This window comes from Pterocles gutturalis, unplaced genomic scaffold, assembly GCF_000699245.1.
Source record: "Pterocles gutturalis isolate BGI_N339 unplaced genomic scaffold, ASM69924v1 scaffold7806, whole genome shotgun sequence".
In the NCBI taxonomy this organism is placed as follows: Eukaryota; Metazoa; Chordata; class Aves; order Pterocliformes; family Pteroclidae; genus Pterocles; species Pterocles gutturalis.
Genome location: NW_010102938.1, coordinates 5,933 through 25,517, shown reverse-complemented (window position 1 = coordinate 25,517; position 19,585 = coordinate 5,933). Strand labels below are relative to the sequence as shown.

General features: G+C 45.5%; 1 protein-coding gene across 2 annotated transcripts in view; it reads left to right on the top strand.

The window, feature by feature from the left end:
• ABL1 (ABL proto-oncogene 1, non-receptor tyrosine kinase) overlaps window positions 1-18,256 on the top strand; it is a 31,366-nt gene extending 13,110 nt beyond the window's left edge. Inside the window, exons 4-12 of one of the 2 annotated variants that reach the window (XM_010086488.1) lie at window positions 3,593-3,865; window positions 7,775-7,859; window positions 8,223-8,400; window positions 10,575-10,759; window positions 12,901-13,053; window positions 13,620-13,709; window positions 14,045-14,209; window positions 16,557-17,686; window positions 17,741-18,256. In XM_010086488.1, coding sequence (XP_010084790.1) covers window positions 3,593-3,865; window positions 7,775-7,859; window positions 8,223-8,400; window positions 10,575-10,759; window positions 12,901-13,053; window positions 13,620-13,709; window positions 14,045-14,209; window positions 16,557-17,686; window positions 17,741-18,256 — 2,775 coding nt within the window. Of the gene's footprint in view, window positions 1-3,592; window positions 3,866-7,774; window positions 7,860-8,222; window positions 8,401-10,574; window positions 10,760-12,900; window positions 13,054-13,619; window positions 13,710-14,044; window positions 14,210-16,556 lie in introns of both variants that reach the window. The other variant, XM_010086487.1, reaches the window with a different exon arrangement.
• Window positions 18,257-19,585: the final 1,329 nt, after the last annotated feature.

Here is a 19,585-nt window from a genome sequence, read left to right as displayed (position 1 = left end):
TATTTGTCTGGACCACCCTTGAATGTTTTGTTAGGTTTTTTTGGTTTGGTTTTGTTGTTGTTGGTTTTTTTGTTTGTTTGTTTGTTTTGTTTTTTGTTTTTTAAGGAAGGCATTAAAAGAGACCTCTCTTGATTTGGCTGGCACTGGTAAGCCACTTCCATGGTACAGAGGACTTGGTTTTCCTGGCTTGATGGTACTTGAGGCGAAGCCTCCTATTGAGTAATCCGACTGAATAAGCATCGTCCAGCCAGTTCTGCAAATGCTGCTATCCTCGGTATTCAGGACTCAGGACGCATTCTGATTTGAGTCTTCTGGAGCCTCCAGTGGCTGAACTGGATACAGCGTTGCTCCTGTACCATGGATCTTCATGGATTTTTTTATGTGGAGGTTCGGTTTTGTCTGGTGACTGAGGAGGGGGAATCCCATCACATGAAGTATTTGTTGGAGGTTGGCATGGGCCAGTTTAACCACCCTTATAAAATACAGAGAAAGAGATGTGGTCTGGTGGCAGAAGCTGCAGATGTGTGGCTAATTTGTACAAACAGAGAGCCCCTTGGAACAGGAGCAGTGTTACAGTTTGACTGACGATATACAAAAATCGCCCAAATAACGTGTGAGCAACAGAGCCAGGCAGCAAACTGTGAGTCCCTGCGTAACCTCGAGCACTGCAGAAACGCTGAATCTGTTACTGTGAGTACAGTTAGCAGCACCGGGCGGTTTTCTTGGGGGAAATTATCCAGCAGGCAGCTTGAGTTAAGGCTTGGTAATGGGGTCAGCGGAGAAGGGAGGCTGTAGTGGATAGCTGGAGCGCGTGCGCGACTCGCTGGGCTGCATCGGCAGCATGCCGTTCATAGCTGCGCCTTGCTTCATCTTCGTGTGATACATGCTTCACATTCCAGATGACGATTTAGACACAGCACAACTCTGATTTCCAGTGGTGCTGATGGGAGGTAAAGCATTCAGGAGTCAGTGCTGAGATGTAAACACTGAGGGGTCAGAAAAACTCTGCCTACGGAATGAGCACATTTAGGGGTGGAGGTGGTTTTTTAATGTAACTGGACAACTCCGTGTGTGTTCAGGCATGGAGTGCTGTCTCTGGCCTGACAGGCTGATCCTGAGTTGTTTCCCGTGCTGCTGTGGGTTTGCTGCGTAACCTGTGGCCATTTATTTAACTTCTTTCTCCATCTGTAACAGGATCATATAATGTCACACAAAATATGGATATCTCTGATTCCCAAGAGATTTTGAGATCATGATAAAAGCATGGGCAGCTTCCTTTTCCATACCTCTCTAACACTTCCAAATCATCCTGGAGTTCAGCATCATTTTCTACATCCATACTTTTCTATTTTAGTCCTCAGTGTAACCTGTGAACTGCTGGTTCCACTGCTGGTACTACAAGTCGTTCCCAAACAGGTACGGCTTGTTTTAAACTGAGGTTTTACTGGCTAATGCTTGGTGGTCCAAGCCAAGCAACTGGAAAAGCCTCTTATGTTGTCACTTCTCAGAAGATCTGTTTTTAAGGTGATTTCACCTCTTGGACCGTGAAAGGTGGTTTGGGTTTTTTTTTTTTTTTTTTTTTTTTAAATCTTAGTGTTGAAATAAGATTTGGTCCAGTTTCTTTACCAAACAAATATCCAGCTCATTTTGGTAGAGGGCTGAGAACATGCTCCCCTGGAGGATGCCTTTGTTTTCTAGAGTTAAAGTTTCCATAGGAGCTTTTTATGAGTAACTGCAGTAAAACAGAAACAGCAGTGAAGGGAAAGTAGATTTCTCCAGCCCAGTGTGTAAACCCCTCCACTCCAAATGCCTGTGTGCACCCAAAACTGTATGTGTCATCACCAGAGCAGGTCACAGCATGGTTTTGCTCACGTGGCTTACAGGCAGGTTCCTCACTGTGCATCTTCTCCCACTGCCCCAAGCTCAGGTGCTGTTGCCACCAGAGGAAATGTCATTTTAACCAGGAGTTATGATTTCCCAACACTGGCAAGGTAGGTTTCTACAGCATAGTTGTGGTTTTTTGGATGTCAAATGCTATGTAACATTCACTTCCCAGAACCCTTACAGGGGACTCGATCTCAGAGACTTAAGCAGGGTTTTGGGCAAGCAGGGTGCTGAGGGGGAGAGGCGCTTTCAGCTGTCGCTCTGATTTCCCTGGATGATATGGCTTCTCTTATATGTAGTTTCTGTGCTCTCATATTCTTCAGAATATTTGGTCTTCTCCAATGCCTCTCATTCTCATTTTGGGTTTGATAGAGATGCCTGTAAAGGAGGAGCATCCCTACAGAAAGTGCCAATCTCCGATCCAAAGGCTCTACTCAAGTTTCAGGGTTTGTTTCCTTCCCTGGAGACTTTTTTTTTTCCTCTTGCAAATCATCTCCCTTTTCTGTTGGACATATTCACTGATTGCTGGAGTATCACAGATGCTTTTTTTTTTTTTTTCCGTCTAAAAATTCTTTCTCGGTGGAAGAAACAGATTTTGACACTAAGTCCGGGATTTCTGGATGCTTGGCAGCTCCATCAGCTTCCCATCCTCCGAAATCCCAGACAGATGGCCACTGCACATGCACAGACACACTGTTGAGTGCATACCCAGAAGCGTTTGGAGAGTTTGATGATAGCTATCGGTGTGAAATGTGCATCACGCTCATTTCATAGTGCGTGGACTGGACAGAAATCTGGGAGGCTGACACGGTGCCGCTCCTCCTGCGAGGTTGTCCCTTGCCAGAACTTGGTCCTTTGGGAGAAATGGAGCTCTGCCATCTTCCATGTGCGGCGTCCAGCATAGACTGTTGCACTTTGATACACTCTCCTCCAGGTGTTACCAGCATAATTTTTATAAAAATTAAATTTCCAGCATTTGTCACCTTGCCTAGCAGAAGACTGGTCTTGAGTGTGAGAACTGGAAATACTGGTGGTAGGGAGCCACTCGTCCATTATCTTTAGTAGGCTTTTAGGCTTGAAATGGATCTTCTGTATAAATGTTAAAAAGGGAACAAATACAGGTTACCTCCCGCACAGCAGGTTCTCATTCAGTGGTAATGATTTTATTTCTGCATTATTGATCGGTGCCCATCACAGGAATGGAACAGACCAGCTGTCCAACTTCATCCCAAATACCGTGCAGAAGCTTAGGGCGAAAGCAGAGAAGCCATTGGTTTGCTAGTGGCACTTCAAGGAGAATTTAGGCAGGTGAAAATGTCATAACCCAAATAGTAATAATGGAATCAAGACACTGAGGTTGACAACCACCTGCTCTCCAGGAAATATCCCACAATCCCTACTGACCAGCCTTTTGAAAAAGACATTTCAAGCAACAGCATGCCAACCTCGTGCTATTTGCAGCCATTCCTTCCATATTGTTTCAGCGAAATGCATGTATTTGCTCCGGAATCCATGCATTTCCCATGTAAGTGTTGCTTGTTCTCAGGTCTGAGCTTCTGAGAACCAGTAACAGAGCTGGTGGAGCTCATTGTACTGCAGATCGAGTAGAAGCAATGCACAGCACTTTGGTTTCACAATTTTATACTGTAGTTTCTACTTATGAATTTGCATTATGTGAATTATCTTTCTCTTTCTCTTTGGTCCCTAGCTGTATGTCTCTTCAGAGAGCCGCTTCAACACCTTAGCAGAGCTGGTCCATCACCATTCAACCGTCGCAGATGGCCTCATCACCACTTTGCACTACCCGGCACCCAAGCGCAATAAGCCCACGATTTACGGCGTGTCTCCAAACTACGACAAATGGGAGATAGAGCGAACGGACATCACGATGAAACACAAGCTTGGTGGAGGGCAGTATGGAGAGGTGTATGAAGGAGTCTGGAAGAAGTACAACCTCACGGTGGCTGTGAAGACTCTAAAGGTAGGATTCACATCTCTTGAGCATTCCCATTTAGGAACCAAGTTCAGGCTGGCTGCCTGCCCCCAGCCCTAGCTAAGCCAGTTTGAGTTGGTGATGGCTCTTCCTTTGTGTGCTGTAGGCTTGGAATAGAGTATTTTTGAAAGAGCTTGATCCTATTATGGTTTTATGTGATACCCAAAACACTTGTAACTAAACAAAGGAAGATGTTAACAGCACAATTTTTTCTTTAGAATAGATGAAACCTTAGAAAAGTAAATAGTGCCATGGTGTCTCGCATTCAGGGTGTGGCAAATGTGAGCAGTTCATGGATGAACGCACCAACACAAGCTGGTGTATTAAGGAAAAGCGTGGATTGTGATTCAGTCAACATAAAATTCAAAGGCTGTGCTTCAGGAAGGCTTTACATGTTTTGATTTTCTGTCTTGTGTGGCGTCTTTCCCGAAAGACAAGCTCCCTGTGTACCTGGAAGTCTTAAGCAATTGTTCACAGCTGCTTCTTATCAAAAGATGCAAGAGGAAGAAGTGTATCCAAGCTAGAATATATTAAAATTCATAAGTGTCTTTAATGAGGAACTAGATAATCAGTTCTGTTTCTGGCTGTGCTCCCTGATTTCTGTGTCTTGGTTTCCTTGTCTCTTGAAATGCAAATAGTGCTCTGTGAGTTCATAAGGTCATTGCTTAATTCATTTGTGTTTATAAAAATGTCTTGAGATCTTCTGGCACCATCCACACACATTGCATTTGATTGCTTAATAAGAGTTTATGCTAACTTGACACCGTGTTCTCTCTCCTTGAATGGAGATGTGGTTTGGTTTTGCAGAAACAAACAGAACGGGGTTTTTTGTTTGTTTCTTTTTGTTTTTTTGCAATGGAAATTTTGAAGTGGAGAGACCTGTGTAGATGCTTTAGTGTCAGGAGAAGAACGTTTCCTTCGTCTGGGGAAAATATTTCTTCCTTATGCTCTGAGCAGCGGCTACCTCAGTATTTCTGGGTTGCTATGGTTGCAGAAAGTATTTTCATTTTGGCCTTTTTTGTACTCTGGAGATGCCTGCTGCTGCTCCCCAGCGGAGGAGAGTCCAAGTGCCTGCTTGCACAGGGAGCGAGTGACACCTAGTGTTGTCCCTGCTCGGATCCGGCACGCTGGGGACCACGGGGCTTTCTCCAGAGCATTGCGATGCAGGGGGAGCTGGGATGTGACCAGGTTGAACAGAATACCTGTTTATCGTGAACAGGAGAGACCGGTTGTTTCCAGGAGCGCTGTTTGCTGTAACATCTCCTTTCCTGCTTCTGGTTGCAGTGCGAAGATACCCCACGTCTTCAGATTTCTCATTTTGTTCCAAACTGTAGCTGTTGCTTTTGTTCTCTTCATCTTCTCTCTAAAACCCATCAACAAATTCAAACTGTGTGTTATCCCGTAAAATCTGTTTGTGCATAAGGAAAAGCCTGGACTGTTTCAAATATATCAAGTAAATATTTAATGAAACATGACTAAAAGTGGCTCATAATGTAGTATGAAGCAGCATGTTCCCCTGGGGAATATAAAAATAACCAAGAATAGAGTTGAGAAACATTTCAACCTGCAATTATACACACTAAAACCATCCTTAAAAGCAAATTTATAATCCACCTTCCTTAAATCCATCAGTCTACTGCCTGACAGGTGGGATTATAGCTTTCTTCAAAGTTTTGAGCAACATTTTAAAATCGCATTTATATCCCAATTCTGCTGGGGAAAACAAGCCCTCCACAGCTGCCACACCAACGTTCAAATGACTCATTTCATTTTCCTCTGAGAGAATGTTTTTCAAAACTTTATATGACTCTTCTTGTTCCTTCCCCATCCACTCCAGATATTTCTATAGGAAAGATAAAAGGGAGGGAAAATGAGAAGAGAAGAAAAGAACATTCCAACTTCTTTTTTTACAGCGATGCTTATGAACACCCACTTGTTGTTGAGTTTTCTATCAAGTGTCTAAACGTAGCTCATAGCTGGTGCAAAACACCAGATTATGCAAGACGGCAATAGAAGCAGCACATGCTGTTCCTCTGTTGCATTTAACTGGGAAGCGCTGGCCAGTGTTTGGTGCTTACATCTGTCCCATTAAGATACATCATTGGAAGCCCCGTGATTTGCACAGGACACATCAGTATTTATAAGGGTCTGTTACCATAACACGACGTGAATTTGTGTTTTCACACCTGATGTTGATGGAAAGGGGCATGAAGTGGGCAGTAACTGGGAGTGGAGCTTTGTCACCTGCATGTCCTTGGACTGAATGCAGCCTGCTGTGACAGTGGCCAAAGCCTCTTCCCCGGGAGGACCATTTACTGGCTGAGCTGGTGTGAGCTGGTCAGCTCAGCACATTTCTTACTGCGCACCTCCAGTCTGCATCCATTAGGACTGCCTCTTCTTTTTTTTTTTTTCCTTTTCTTTTCTTTTTTTTCCTTTTTTATAAAAATTTTGGGTTTTTTTCCCCAGCAGAGAAGCGTGTGTTTTAAATTAGGCAACGTGTAGCCCTGGCATCCCTTAATGCCATGGCATGGCCCTGTGCTCTGCTAGGAAAATACTCTATAGCCAGATTTATTTCTTCTGTGGTTTTGTGCAGTGGAAGATGGAAGCTGCTTAAGCATGGTCCTTTGCATGAGATCAGATTTTCAGAGAGCTCATTGTGACAGCAGTTCTCTGTGTGTGTCCTTCCTATTAATTTGGTCACTGAGAGGTAAGAGATTTAAAACAGTGGAACAGCTGTGGCGAGGAGCAACCTTTCGGAGGGTGTATAGCGCACGTAAGATAAATGCAGATTTAGGGTAATTTTGCCACCTGAATTATTAACCCAGTTTCCTTTGCCAAAGAAAACAGCTTAAGGTTCTGCTCACAAGAACCTTTGGACTATTAGTTTTGACAGAGTGCATTCAGCAAATCACAGCTGCCAATCAGGCTAATTGGCAGCGAATAGTAAATGATTGAATGAAACTGTTTGAAAGAGGTTCTCGTTCCTAGCTGCAGAGCAGAGGGCTGGCTGGATCTTACAGCAGCAGCCCACTGTTATCATTCTCACCAGCAGCAGTAAATCCTTTCCAATCCTTCCTTAAAACACTTTGTCCATGTAGCCTGTCAACATTAATCCACCAATGAAAAAAAATATGGATATAGAAAGAAACATTGCTTTAGGAATAGATCTGTGTTTTTGCACCACTTTGAAACGACCTTCCGGCCATTTGGGGCATATTTGCTTCAGAAAAGATGTCTTTTGAGCAAGATTGTATCTTCCTTGGTTTTGTGTTGTGCCAAGCAACTTTATGGCATTCAACAAATAGGTAGTGACACGTCTGCCCAGAACGGTTACATCATGGGTCAGGCTCTAAATGCCAGAAATGAAATCTGTGAAACCTCGGGCTTTCAGCTACGGAGTGGCTGCCATCTGTCAGACCTCCCCGTCTGAAAGGGGGGATTTCTTGGTCCTACCCAGTGAAACTGGGGGCCCGTGTTTCAGCAGCTTCTCAAGCGTTTGATTGTGCCATGTCCTTCCTTTTATGTTCATTTTTGTTTCTTTTCTTTTCTGTACTTTTTATTTCATGTTATCTTTTTTTCTGGTAGGCACAAGCACATTTTTCCTTTTCAGCTCCTGAGTGGCCCTGTGAGAGGCCCTTCACAAAAGGGATATGGATTTTCTTGCCCCAAAAAGCTCCGTTAGAATAAGAATTATAAAAATACATTTTTTTAAAAAACCCTACAAAAAAACCCAACGTTCCTAACTCCCTGGCATTGTGATGTGGCTACAGGGAAAAATTACCTTGAAAGAACCGTGGCTTATGTTGTCAGTTTGCGGCTCTTTTTTTGTCCTCATACAAAAATCTGTTCCTCCTTTGTGCACACTGTCCTTGCCAAAGCTTTACCATTGTTCTGCAGGAGGATACCATGGAGGTGGAAGAGTTCTTGAAAGAAGCTGCAGTAATGAAGGAGATCAAGCATCCGAACTTGGTGCAATTATTAGGTAAGTGATAAATACCAAGCGGAGGGATTTGAACTAAACCCTTGTGCAGTGATACGGATGTTAAGGAGCAGATAAGCTGCTTACCATACCAAGGCTTTAAATACAGACTCTTATTGTCTGGCAAGATTCACAATTTGTCCCACTAATACATGATTTTTAATGATCTCGTCTCCCTAATGTTTAAATTGCCAGAGCCTGAAGCAAGAAATTAAAACCCTCTATTAACCAATTCCAAGCAGAATTCAGTCTTTCTGTGAGCCCCATATTTCTGCCTTCTAGAGGCATAAATTGTCCCAGAGGACAAAACCTGAAGATTCACCGACATTCTCAAACACTCATTGTAAACTTTATGTTGGTCCCTAGGGGTGTGCACACGGGAGCCTCCTTTCTACATCATTACGGAGTTCATGACCTATGGGAATCTCCTGGATTATCTGCGGGAGTGTAACCGGCAGGAGGTGAACGCTGTGGTGCTGCTGTACATGGCAACTCAGATCTCCTCAGCCATGGAGTACCTGGAGAAGAAAAACTTCATTCACAGGTAGGAAGGACACAGAAGCACCCCTGAATCTCAAGCACAAAACACCCCTTGATTTATTTTCCTGCCTTTCAGATTATCACAGCACTGACTCAGATGCAGTTGGTGTCCTGTATTTATACACTAGCGGGTATTCTGATACAGCACGTTGACCTGGCTATAGGGTGGTCTCCTAATTGTTCTTCTCTCTGTTTTTCTTTTACCTTTGAAGTAGATGCAGGTAAAAGACACATCAGTACTTCTATAATTTGGACAAGGTTCTTAAATGTAAACACTTCCCAAAGTAACGGGCTCTTAATGGCCCAGATAAGCTGCTGCTCTTCCTTGGTTCTAACAGCCATTAAGAACTGCTGCAGTTGATGTTGCTGGATGCGTGCAGGTGCTCACAGCAAAGCCACCCTCTTAGTGCCTTCTCATCCCATGTTCGTTCCTGTTTGCTTCACTTTGTGTCCCTCCTCTGGAGGGATTGTTTCCCACTATTGTCCAGATTGCGTATTCTCTTTAATAAGCATCTCTGCAGTCTTAAAAGTCTCAGAGACTCTGACCTTTAAATGTGCTGCAATTATGGCTAGAGCTTTGCATTCTTCATCTGTAGAAATGGCCTCCTAGCAATATAATGACATCCTACGCAAAGGTTTGAGAGTTGCTGAGCTTAATACAAGATGTTCTCCGTGCCATGGCGTGACCTTTCCTGCCCAATTAACGGCAATATGAAATTAGCACATGTTTTTTCATAGAGACATGTGTAAAGATCGTGTGTAAAGTTTTAGGTGCTCCTCTAAGTCATGTGTTGCCTTTGCTGCCCAAAAGACCTGTTTAAATGCTTTTGTCAGTCAATAAAGTGAACGGTGATGCTGCAAATTAAAATTTCCAACCTTTGATTTGCTCTGTTGAAAGTATTTCATCTCTTCAGCCCGTAGGAAGTGAAGTTTAAAAAGCGCTCTGTGTGAATCCCATTTGTCTGCTCTCCCATTCATTTAATTTCCTCTTATTTCTGATGACCCATTTATCTAAAATAAATAGTAGCATTTTTCCTTATCAGCCACCCCCGTACCCACCTACCCAATTATTTTAAGAGTGTTGTCACAATTTACATCCCTGGATTCAAATGCTGGGCTGTGACCTAATTTAATGAATCGGGAAGGAGGAGGAATTTGATTATGAAGAGGAGCTTTTATTTAGACACACATTGTAGTAATCGGCATTGATAAGGTATATTCAAAAACACTGTGAAAATGTAATGGGCATGTAGTAGGATGTACTCTTTTTTTTTTTTAATTTATTCTGATTGAGGAGAACAGGCAAAAGAAACAGCAGTTTCTGTCTCATATCTGGAGATCTCACTCGAGCTTTCTGGCAGAACCAATTTTTAGTTCAACGTGACATAATCTGGAAAAGTGTTTTTAACGAAACATAGTATTAGGAGAAATGTGCTTCTGTGCTTTAAATTTTTATACTCATGAAGCATTTCCGAGGGTGTGAACAGCATGTACGAGCCAGGGAAGTGGCAAATGCAACGAGCACATCTCTCACCTGCCAGGGTGGAGGCCAGTGAAAAAATGTGGAGGGAAAGCTTCATTTCCTTACTGCCCCATCCTTTAAGAATGTCAGTACTGATAGCAGAGGCTACAACAGATTTGAAAAGTCCAAATCATGGTAAGAAGAAGTTGTGTTGTAAAATGTGGTACGACTGGGAGGAAGAAGAGCGTAGCTGGGAGCTAAGTCTGGTGCTTGAGCGAGGACTGGAAAAGGAGTTCTGGAGAGCGACTGGTGTTAGCTGGGGTGACCGAAGTGCTGGAGAGGTGGGCAAGAAGAGAGGCGAGACTTCATTTATTCAGTGCTCATCCTCAGCTATTGATAACTTGAGCACTGACATTTCTTTAAATTATTTTTATCCTGAGGGTGGCAGCTTTTATTGAAAGTGAGGGGGCTTCTTGAAGCTTTCACTTCAAATTAAAAAAAAAAAAAAAGTATAGATGACAGTCTTACAAAACTGGAATGGAAAATAACTTTCCCTCTTATATGTATGCATATAACTACATAATTTCTGTGTAATACTCTGATCAAAATAATCACACACAGGCCCAGGTTTATTCAGAAACAGCAGATTTCGTTGCTATTGCTACAAAGTGAGATGTAAAGACTACTCATTGCCTATTTTTTGTTCTTGTTTTTAGGGACCTTGCTGCCAGAAACTGCCTTGTAGGGGAGAACCACTTGGTGAAGGTGGCAGACTTTGGCCTGAGCAGGCTGATGACAGGCGACACGTACACTGCCCATGCCGGAGCAAAATTCCCCATCAAGTGGACGGCACCAGAAAGCCTGGCCTACAACAAGTTCTCCATTAAATCTGACGTCTGGGGTAAGAATTTGCATGTAGGAATTAATGCAGATTATAGCCTTCTTTTGCAGGGCTGTGAAATGAGGACATTGTGAAACGTTTCAGGAGGGAGCGCGTTCCCTGGTCTGAGCCGTATTGTTCTACGAGCTTGTCAGAGCGCAGGAGCTAATCTCTGCTCAGGCAGCCTCTGAGCGGACCACTGAGGGTGCCGACCTGACTTTTTAGGTTGGAATCGTTGGCAAGTATGAAAATAAAGGATACTGTAGTGTTTATAGGAATGTATGAAGCGGGGCTGGAGGGCAGCGGTGCTACTGCCTTGATAGAGTTCTGGCACAGGACTAGGAGGCGATGTATTGTCATATAGCCAGGAACTTTCTAATTACTTCAAGGAGGAAAGTGAGAATTGGTTCATTTTATGTTAAAAAAAAATAATTGTGTGTGTATCTGTCTAGTGATAGCTCCAAGCTTGTCTTTCTGCATTTTAAAAGAATAATCTTTGGAATGAGATGAGGAGAAAAAGAGGGAAAATTTGATGACAAATGGTTATTGAAGAGCCCTGAGGTGCTGGTGATAAGAGCAGGCTCAGCTAAATGGAGCTACATTCTATCAAATCTGACCACAGAAAATCTCATTGGACTTTTTATCAGCCTTTCTTTGGGTTTTATATCTCTGCTGTAGCTGTTGGTCAAATTCTCAGAAGTGCCCAGTGACATGAGATACAAGGTTGTGGGACGTGGTCCCAAAGGCACTTGGAAATTGTTATCCTGAGCATCTTCTATATATAAACCAACAGATAGTAGTGAAGCAGCGATGAAATTTTCTGGAGGTTTGGGGAAGCTGTGCAGAGAAAGGCTTCATTTTGAAGGAACTTCTAGGTAGATGGCTGATGCAAAATGTTTTAGAAACAGGGGAGGAAAATCCAAAACAGCCTCCCAAGGAGTATGTGTTTGCTGACCAAGTTGTTTCTTCTGCTTTGGACTTGCATGTGGTGGTGTTGGCTGCCGCCGGGTGTCTGCCGCAGTCTCAGAGATGCAGCTGTATTGCTGCAGTGGCTGCAGGATCCTTGTTGCATTTAAATAGTAGAGTACTCGGGGAGGAAAGATCCAAAAGGAGTACTGAGTATCTTTAATTAGGGTTAGCGTAACCTTGCGTAGCGAGAGTCAGGGCAGCGGACTTTGGGATGTGATTAGAGCAAGCCAGCTGTCCCCGGAGGCCACGGCTGCTGCTGGGCACGCCAGAGTTTCGATGCTTTCACCTCACTGCCTCCAGACAGCAATCAAAGAAAATTGTGCACAGAAATGTCTAATGTAAATTGCCCTTGGTGGTGTTGCCATGTAATGTGATGTGATTTCCTTACTTATGCAGAATTGTAATCGCTTTCTCTTCAGGTTAAGAACAGAATAGGGTGACGGAACTAATTACATGCAGGTTGTTGAACTGGTGTTGAGTCTATTCTGCGTGCCTGACTCCTGGGTTAGCTGCCTGACCCTGGTGCTGACCTGCATCCCACCGACTTCTGAGGCTTGAATACCTCGCCTCTTTCAAGACCCTTTTTGTGCTCTCCCTTTTCCTCTTCAGCTTTCCTGTGACCAGAATGTCTCACCCTCACCCTGGCTTGTTGGTAGCAACCACTGAAACTTTCCTCTTGCTCCAGCCTCCCAAGTTTCCCCTTTGGACCACGCTGCAGCTAAACAAGGGCACCCCAAAAACACTGAGCTATTAAATGTGTGAGTCCCCTAGGGAGAGGTTGCAGATGAGAGGAGCTGTCAAATTGAGGGAGAGACTGCAGTGCAGCAGTGAAATGGTTTCAGCTAATCCACTGTGAAGTCTCTTAATTGTGCCTTTAATAGGACTTGAAAGATCTCAAGGCGTTCAGGTTTGAGACAACTGATACATTGAAAATTAGTCTAATTCTATCCTGTCATATCGCAGGAGATTTGTCAGTGCTGACGAAGAGGCTTGTTACGCTTCTTTAACGTTTAAGCTGCTGCTGAGCATGGGATCTGAGCCACCCAGAGCTGGTTTAAGTGTGCAGCATTGTTTAGTGACTACTCCCACTAAACATCCTCTCAAATTTGAGATGAAAACAAACCTTATTGATTTATTGATTTTTCTTCTCTTTTTTTTTTCTTTTATTTTTTTTCTTTCTTTCTCCACTGCAGCCTTTGGCGTTCTGCTGTGGGAAATTGCAACCTATGGTATGTCCCCTTACCCCGGGATTGACCTGTCTCAAGTCTATGAGCTGTTGGAGAAGGACTACCGTATGGAGCGCCCCGAAGGCTGTCCTGAGAAAGTTTATGAGCTCATGCGAGCATGTAAGTGTTCCTCAGCCCCGCAAATGCTGCTTTTTAGCTCTGCAGAAATGCAGTAAAGGTGCCAGGATCTGGCCCCGCACAGGAAGGCAGCAGAAACCCCCTGCCAGCTCCAGTGAAGGTGCAGTGCTGTGTAGAAGTGTTGGGTTAACGCTGCTTTCCCCAGAGGGTGAACAGGCGGTTTAACCAGCCGTTCCTCTCTACTGGGAGCACACAGACCTGGGGGAGAGATCTGTTGTTCAGCTCAGTGTTTTCTTTGTCTCCTTTTTCCTGTCAATTTAAAGAAAAACTTGTGCTCTAAGGGTGAGGCAGGAGCTTCATTAGGCGTCTTAAGGGACTGACTGTAACTCTTCCACTGTGGACTTAGTGTCATACATTTTTTCCAGCATTACCTTGGCTCAGGAGTGGTTGCAGATACCCAGCACCCTTCGGATGAGGTTTCCATGTCGTTATTTTATCTCATCCATTTTATACAAAAAAGAACTGTGACAGCTATTTCCTGCTGGTCCAGTGTACTGTACTGAGTGTCTAATGCTGGTGGGAAGTTCTGAGTGGTGGTGTTTTTTCAGGCTGGCAGTGGAGCCCTTCCGACAGACCCTCCTTCGCTGAGATCCATCAGGCCTTTGAAACGATGTTCCAAGAATCCAGCATCTCGGATGGTAGGTCTGGGTCCCTCTTGGACCATTCCAGGGATGGGAAAAGGGCCAGCTGCATCCTTAACTTTGCACGTTGCTCGTAGGCTGCTTTGCAGTGAAACTCAGTCCCAGGTCACACTGCCTGGTGTGAGTGGTGTAGAAAGCAGGGAGGGGTTTGCATGTGGGCTTTTTGTGTGTGTGGGCATGCGCCTGATTTTTAAAGGGCCAAATGGCTGAACAACCTCAAGGAAACTCTGCCTTGTGTTGTTTGCTTTTCTTCTACGCTGTTAACTCTGAACAGCACAACATTTTTTATCTGCTGTTGATTGTAGTGATTGTTTTTCTTCTGTGCCTTGCAGAGGTGGAGAAGGAATTGGGAAAGAAGGGCATGAGGAGCGTAGTGAGCAATTTCCTCCAGGCCCCGGAGTTACCAACCAAAACACGAACATCGAGGAGAGCTGCTGAAAGCAAAGATGCCAGCGAGGGCTTGGAGACTGCACATGCTCGAGGCCAGGGGGAATGTGGTAGGTTTTAATTAAAGTCATTGTTCCTTCAGGAAATACAGAAGAAAACAAAATGCACGTCCAGCTCCAGGTCTTCACCTTGGAAAAGCTGCGTCTAATAACAGGTGCCGTTGTTCTGTACCAGTGTTGTGTTTCTAGGTGACAGGCTGCTGAGTTTGCTTTCCTGGGTTCAGAACCCCTTTTATTATTTTTTGCGAAGATATGTTGTTAATGTCGGGACCACATACACACAGCAGCTGGGAGTATGAATCCTTAACTGGCCGAGGGACTGGCATTCTACCTGCCGTTGCTTGGAGAAGCCCTGGGAGTTCTTTTAACTTAATGGCTACTGCCTGCAGCTCCCTATAGAGCTGACCCTGAGCACAGAGCTCTCTGATCATATCCTCTTCCCATTCCCTGGTAGGAGCTATCATTGGGATCTCCCACTGCATCCGAGTGCTGGGTAATCTGCTGTGTTCAAGCCACTTTACACTACCACACTGCATAATTTAAAGCAGGACGATTGCTCAGGTTTAGCAAGCCCCATAAGGGAGGTTTCTTCACTGTTGCATTCTACCAGATTTGTGCTTGGAGCACTGAAGAGTATTACTCTTGGCAGGTACCAAATATAATTTCAGCAAGGGACAAAGAGGTATTTACAGAATCTTCCATGAAATTAAATTCTCTTTCAATCAGTTTCTTCAAGAGCTTACCTTCCATTCTGAGGTAATAAAAGCAGTGGTAAAACGCTGAATGTATACAGTAGATTTGTATCTAGCTCATTTGAAGAATAATAAGGTAAAGCAAAATACAGGTTTTTCTTTTTTTCCAGCTCGTGTTGAGGCTGCCTTCTCTGACCATTCATGTGACTGACCTTTTTTGTATAATGTCAGATTCACCTCGTAGTACATGTTTCAGCAGCAGATGTACATCTAGACAAAGGGGAAGAAAAGAGGGGATGTAAAATATTGGAGAAAGGAAGTATTGGTGACTTAGAAAGGATGGTTATTTACCATATATAGGAAATATAATTGCCTAGTATTACAAGCTTTGAAGTGAAATAACTTCATTTAAATACTTAAGGGCTTTGAGAGATTTTTTTTTGAATAATATGATTTTAACATTATGCTGGGAATCATTTCACTCTTTATTGTGAAAGAAAATATTTCACATTAAAGTTTTATTGCAGTTTCCCTTTCAATTGTCAGTGTTTCTATAGCAAGTCCAGCAGCTGGAAGCTGCTCCTCAGTGCATGCTGCTGGTTTTCTCTGGATCTCCGCAGCTCTGCTGTGTCTACACACAGTAAGACCGTGGCCTCCCGAAGTGCTGTGAGAGCTCTTCTGGTTGTCCAGGGCCCCATCAGCTGTTGTGGGGGAATGGTTCAACTGCACGGGGTCCTGTGGAAGCATGCTGTCTTCTCAAAGTACACAACTATTTTTCTTCAAATTCTCTTTCCTCAACCAGAATCCTACCCATAGCATGATGATGACCAATACATGACATCCTCCTTTTCCTCTAGGACTCTGCTTCATCTCCCTTCTTATGCCAAGTTGAGCTGTAAATGTGTATGCTGCCCTGAAGGCATTCTCCTTTGAGTTAGAATGCTGTCTGAGTGCCTGGCCTGGGAATGAGACCTCCCTCCGTCACTCAATAAATGTATTATAAACCACTATTCATTTTTAAATACCTCTTGTAAGTGGAGAAAGGGTCACCCCATCGTTTCCTTCTGCTGCTGAAGGAGGCTGGTACTACCACTTCATGTTACTACATCTTCATGGTGGTACAACCTGAAGTGTTCAGCTGTCAAAGGGCATCTTGATTTCTGCTTGTGAAGAAGTTATTTCCATTCCCCACGAAGGATGGCATCAGGAGAGGAGGTTAGGAGTATCAGAATCTAAATGAACAAGGAAACTGGGGCTGGAGGTGGGTTACAGAGGTGTGCTATTAGTTCAGAGGGTCAGCTGTTCAAAAGGCAGCAACAGCACAGGGACTAAAGCACAGGCTTCTTAATATTTATCTTCACGGTGTGAAGTTTAGACAAGTCTCCAGATGTGAGGGGGGGGAATCTGAACATAAACATTTTGTGTTTGTATGTCCCTGTTCAAATCAGAAGCCTGCAGGGACGAGTAGTTTGGCAGCTGAGTCCTGCAGAGGCCACCTCAGAAATGAACGTCTGCAGGATTAGGGACCGCGTTCAGTCCAGGCTTGAGTGTGGCTGTCCTTGCTTTGCTTCTGGTCTGAAGCTGTCTCTCTTTGCAGAACCTGCAGCTTTTGGAGGTGCTGCAGGGGTTTGATCCTGGAAAAAAAACCTCATGATTATTCTGTCTGTTGAAGCAATGCTTAGTAAACTCTTTTCTTTCCTTTGCAGACCCTCTGGACCATGAACCTGCGATTTCTCCCCTGCTGCCACGGAAGGAGAGGGTGGCCCTGGAGAGCAGCTTGAATGAAGATGAGAGGCTGCTTCCGAAAGACAAAAAGCACAACCTCTTCAGCGCCCTTATCAAGAAGAAGAAGAAGACCGCCCCTACACCTCCGAAACGGAGCAGCTCCTTCAGAGAGATGGACGGCCACTCGGACCGCAGGGCGGGTGGGGAGGAGGAGTGCAGGGATGCTGGCAACGGAGCTTTCGTTGCCCCCCCTGCAGACGCGGCTGACCCCTCCAAGATTCAGAGCCCAAGCAATGGGGCCAGTGTCACCAACGGGGTTGTCGCTGGGAACTCTGGATTTTTATCTCCCCATTTACGGAAGAAGTCCAGCACAATGAGCAGCAGTCGAGGGGTGGCTGGTGAAGAGGAGAATAGTTCCAACTCCAGCAAGCGTTTCCTAAGGTCCTGCTCAGCCTCCTGTGTGCCCCACGGAGCAAAGGACACAGAGTGGAAATCTGTGACTCTGCCTCGGGATTTGCAGTCCACGGGACGCCAGTTTGATTCCTCCACTTTTGGAGGACACAAAAGTGAAAAGCCAGCACTGCCTCGGAAGCGGGCAAACGAGGCCAAGACTGACATTGCTGTCAGGGGAACAGTGACCCCTCCTCCACGGCTGCTTAAGAAAAATGAAGAGACCACTGATGATGTGTTCAAAGATGCAGAGTCGAGCCCTGGCTCCAGCCCTCCCACTCTGACGCCAAAACTTGGCCGTAGGCAACCTGCTGCCCCTCCTTCCTCCAGCATGCTCCACAAGGACGATGGAGTCAAATCCAGTGCCTTAGGTACCACTGTGACAATGGACCAAGGTTCTGCTGCCAAACCCAACCCTGCTGGGTTTGCGGGTGCCAGCAAGGCTTCCTCTGAGGAGCCGCGACTGAGGAGGCTCAAGCAGACCTCAGAGTCTGCCGGGAAGGACAAAGGGAAGTTATCAAAGCTGAAACCAGCCCCTCCGCTTCCGCTCTCTTCATCCTCCATCGGCAAGCCTGGGAAGGTTTCTCACAGTCCCAGCCACGAGGGAGCAGCAGATGGAGTGTCTGGACCAAAATCCAAACAGTTGACTCAGGTTGGAGAGGCTGCAAACAGCGATGCTGTCAAGCCAAACCAGGCAGGGGAAGGTGTGAAAAAGCTGGGGATCCCCTCTGTACCAAAGCCACAGTCCTCTACAAAGCTGCTCATGAGCACAGCAACCCCAGCTGCCTCCTCCTCATCTGTACCTTCTGCCCCAGGCGGGGACCAGCCATCATCGACCGCCTTCATCCCCCTCATATCCACCAGGGTCTCGCTGCGGAAGACCCGGCAGCCCCCGGAGAGGATCGCCAGTGGCACCATCACTAAAGGGGTAGTGTTGGAAAGCACCGAGGCTCTACGGCTCGCCATCAGCAAGAACTCTGAACAAATGGCAAGCCACAGCGCTGTCTTGGAGGCTGGCAAGAACCTCTACACCTTCTGCGTGAGCTACGTGGACTCCATTCAGCAGATGAGGAACAAATTTGCCTTTCGGGAGGCCATCAATAAGCTGGAGAATAACCTACGGGAGCTTCAGATCTGCCCAGCGACAGCTGGTAGCGGTCCTGCAGCCACCCAGGACTTTAGCAAACTTCTCAGTTCGGTGAAAGAAATCAGCGACATTGTTCAGAGGTAGCAGAAGCCAGCTTAAAAAAAAAAAAATAAATAAATCACAATGGGCCAAAGCCAACTGTGGAGAAAGTAACCGTGTGTGGACTGACAAAGGACCGTGGCGTTGAGGTTAGGGCTGTGCAAAAGACACAGACTGTGAATGGATGCCCCAGCTCCCAAGGGCAGGGCTGTGTTCAAGAGGCACTTTCCACCCTCTTAACTCGGATTCCCTGTGTTTCATATACTCGTAATCGTCTTATCTGTGGAGTTCTTGCCTTGTGGACTACAAGTCTAAATGCTGATGTCACACCATGCCTTTTTATTAGTATTTTATTGTTCTGGACAGACCATAAAGACTGAAGCCAGACTGATGGACAGTGAGATGCCATCCTCCTCAGGAGGACTTTCTACTGCATTTTCATTCCCTCCCTCTGTCCCACTGTACGCAAGGATGAGTGTTTGAATAGCAATATACCCACCGCGTTTCTTGGGAGAGCTGCAGCACATACCCCTGTCCTGAGTCTGACATTCACGTGACGTTAACGCAGCAGATTTGGCGCTTAGGAGGGAAGGGGAGGAAATTGTTAATGTGAGGGGGTTTTAATGACAGAATGCTACAAGTGATGTTTACCCAAATTTTTCCTATGATTCCACCTGCTGCCCTCCATTTCTGTGTTTTCAGCATTTTTTTAGCATTGTTGAGCCCATATGAATTGCTCGGGTTCAACACATTGCAGACAGCACGCACCAGCGTGGTGGCATGGGAGCCTGTTTGCGGACCTCCCTTGGTAGTGAAGAAGGACTGGAGAAGGTCTGAAGGAGGACGTTGCTGTCGCACTCGTGTGATATCTGACACTAACCGGGCTCATGTGTGGAGTGGAGGGTTGCAGAGCAAGTCTGGGAGCAGCAGGTGCTGGTGCTGAGCAAGGCATTGCTCCCTGGAAGAGGAGGGTCGCAGCGGGGGGAGACAGTTGGGATGGGCTCAGACACACCGCTGTGCCTCCAGCAGCTCTTTCAGCTGAGCTTGCGCGTCACAGACGGGCAAGAACTGCTGTTTCTGTAGTTGAATTTCAAGACTTTTTTGTTCTGAGCAGAGATGGGGTGGGCTCCTGCCCTCCCATAGAGACCTTGTGCTTTAGGGGCTGCGGTGCCTCCCTTGCTGTGCCAGTGCCACCTCCCCATGACGAGCTCAGACGCCAGTGCTTTGGGGTTAAAACCGTCACTACCTTCATGCCGGTGTGGTTCCATCCAGCATCAAACAAGGATCTGTGAAGACTGCAGACACTTCTCTTGGGTGCGTCTCCCAAGGAAAGTGCCACCAAACGCTGACAGCAGGACGCCTGGGCTTCCTTTC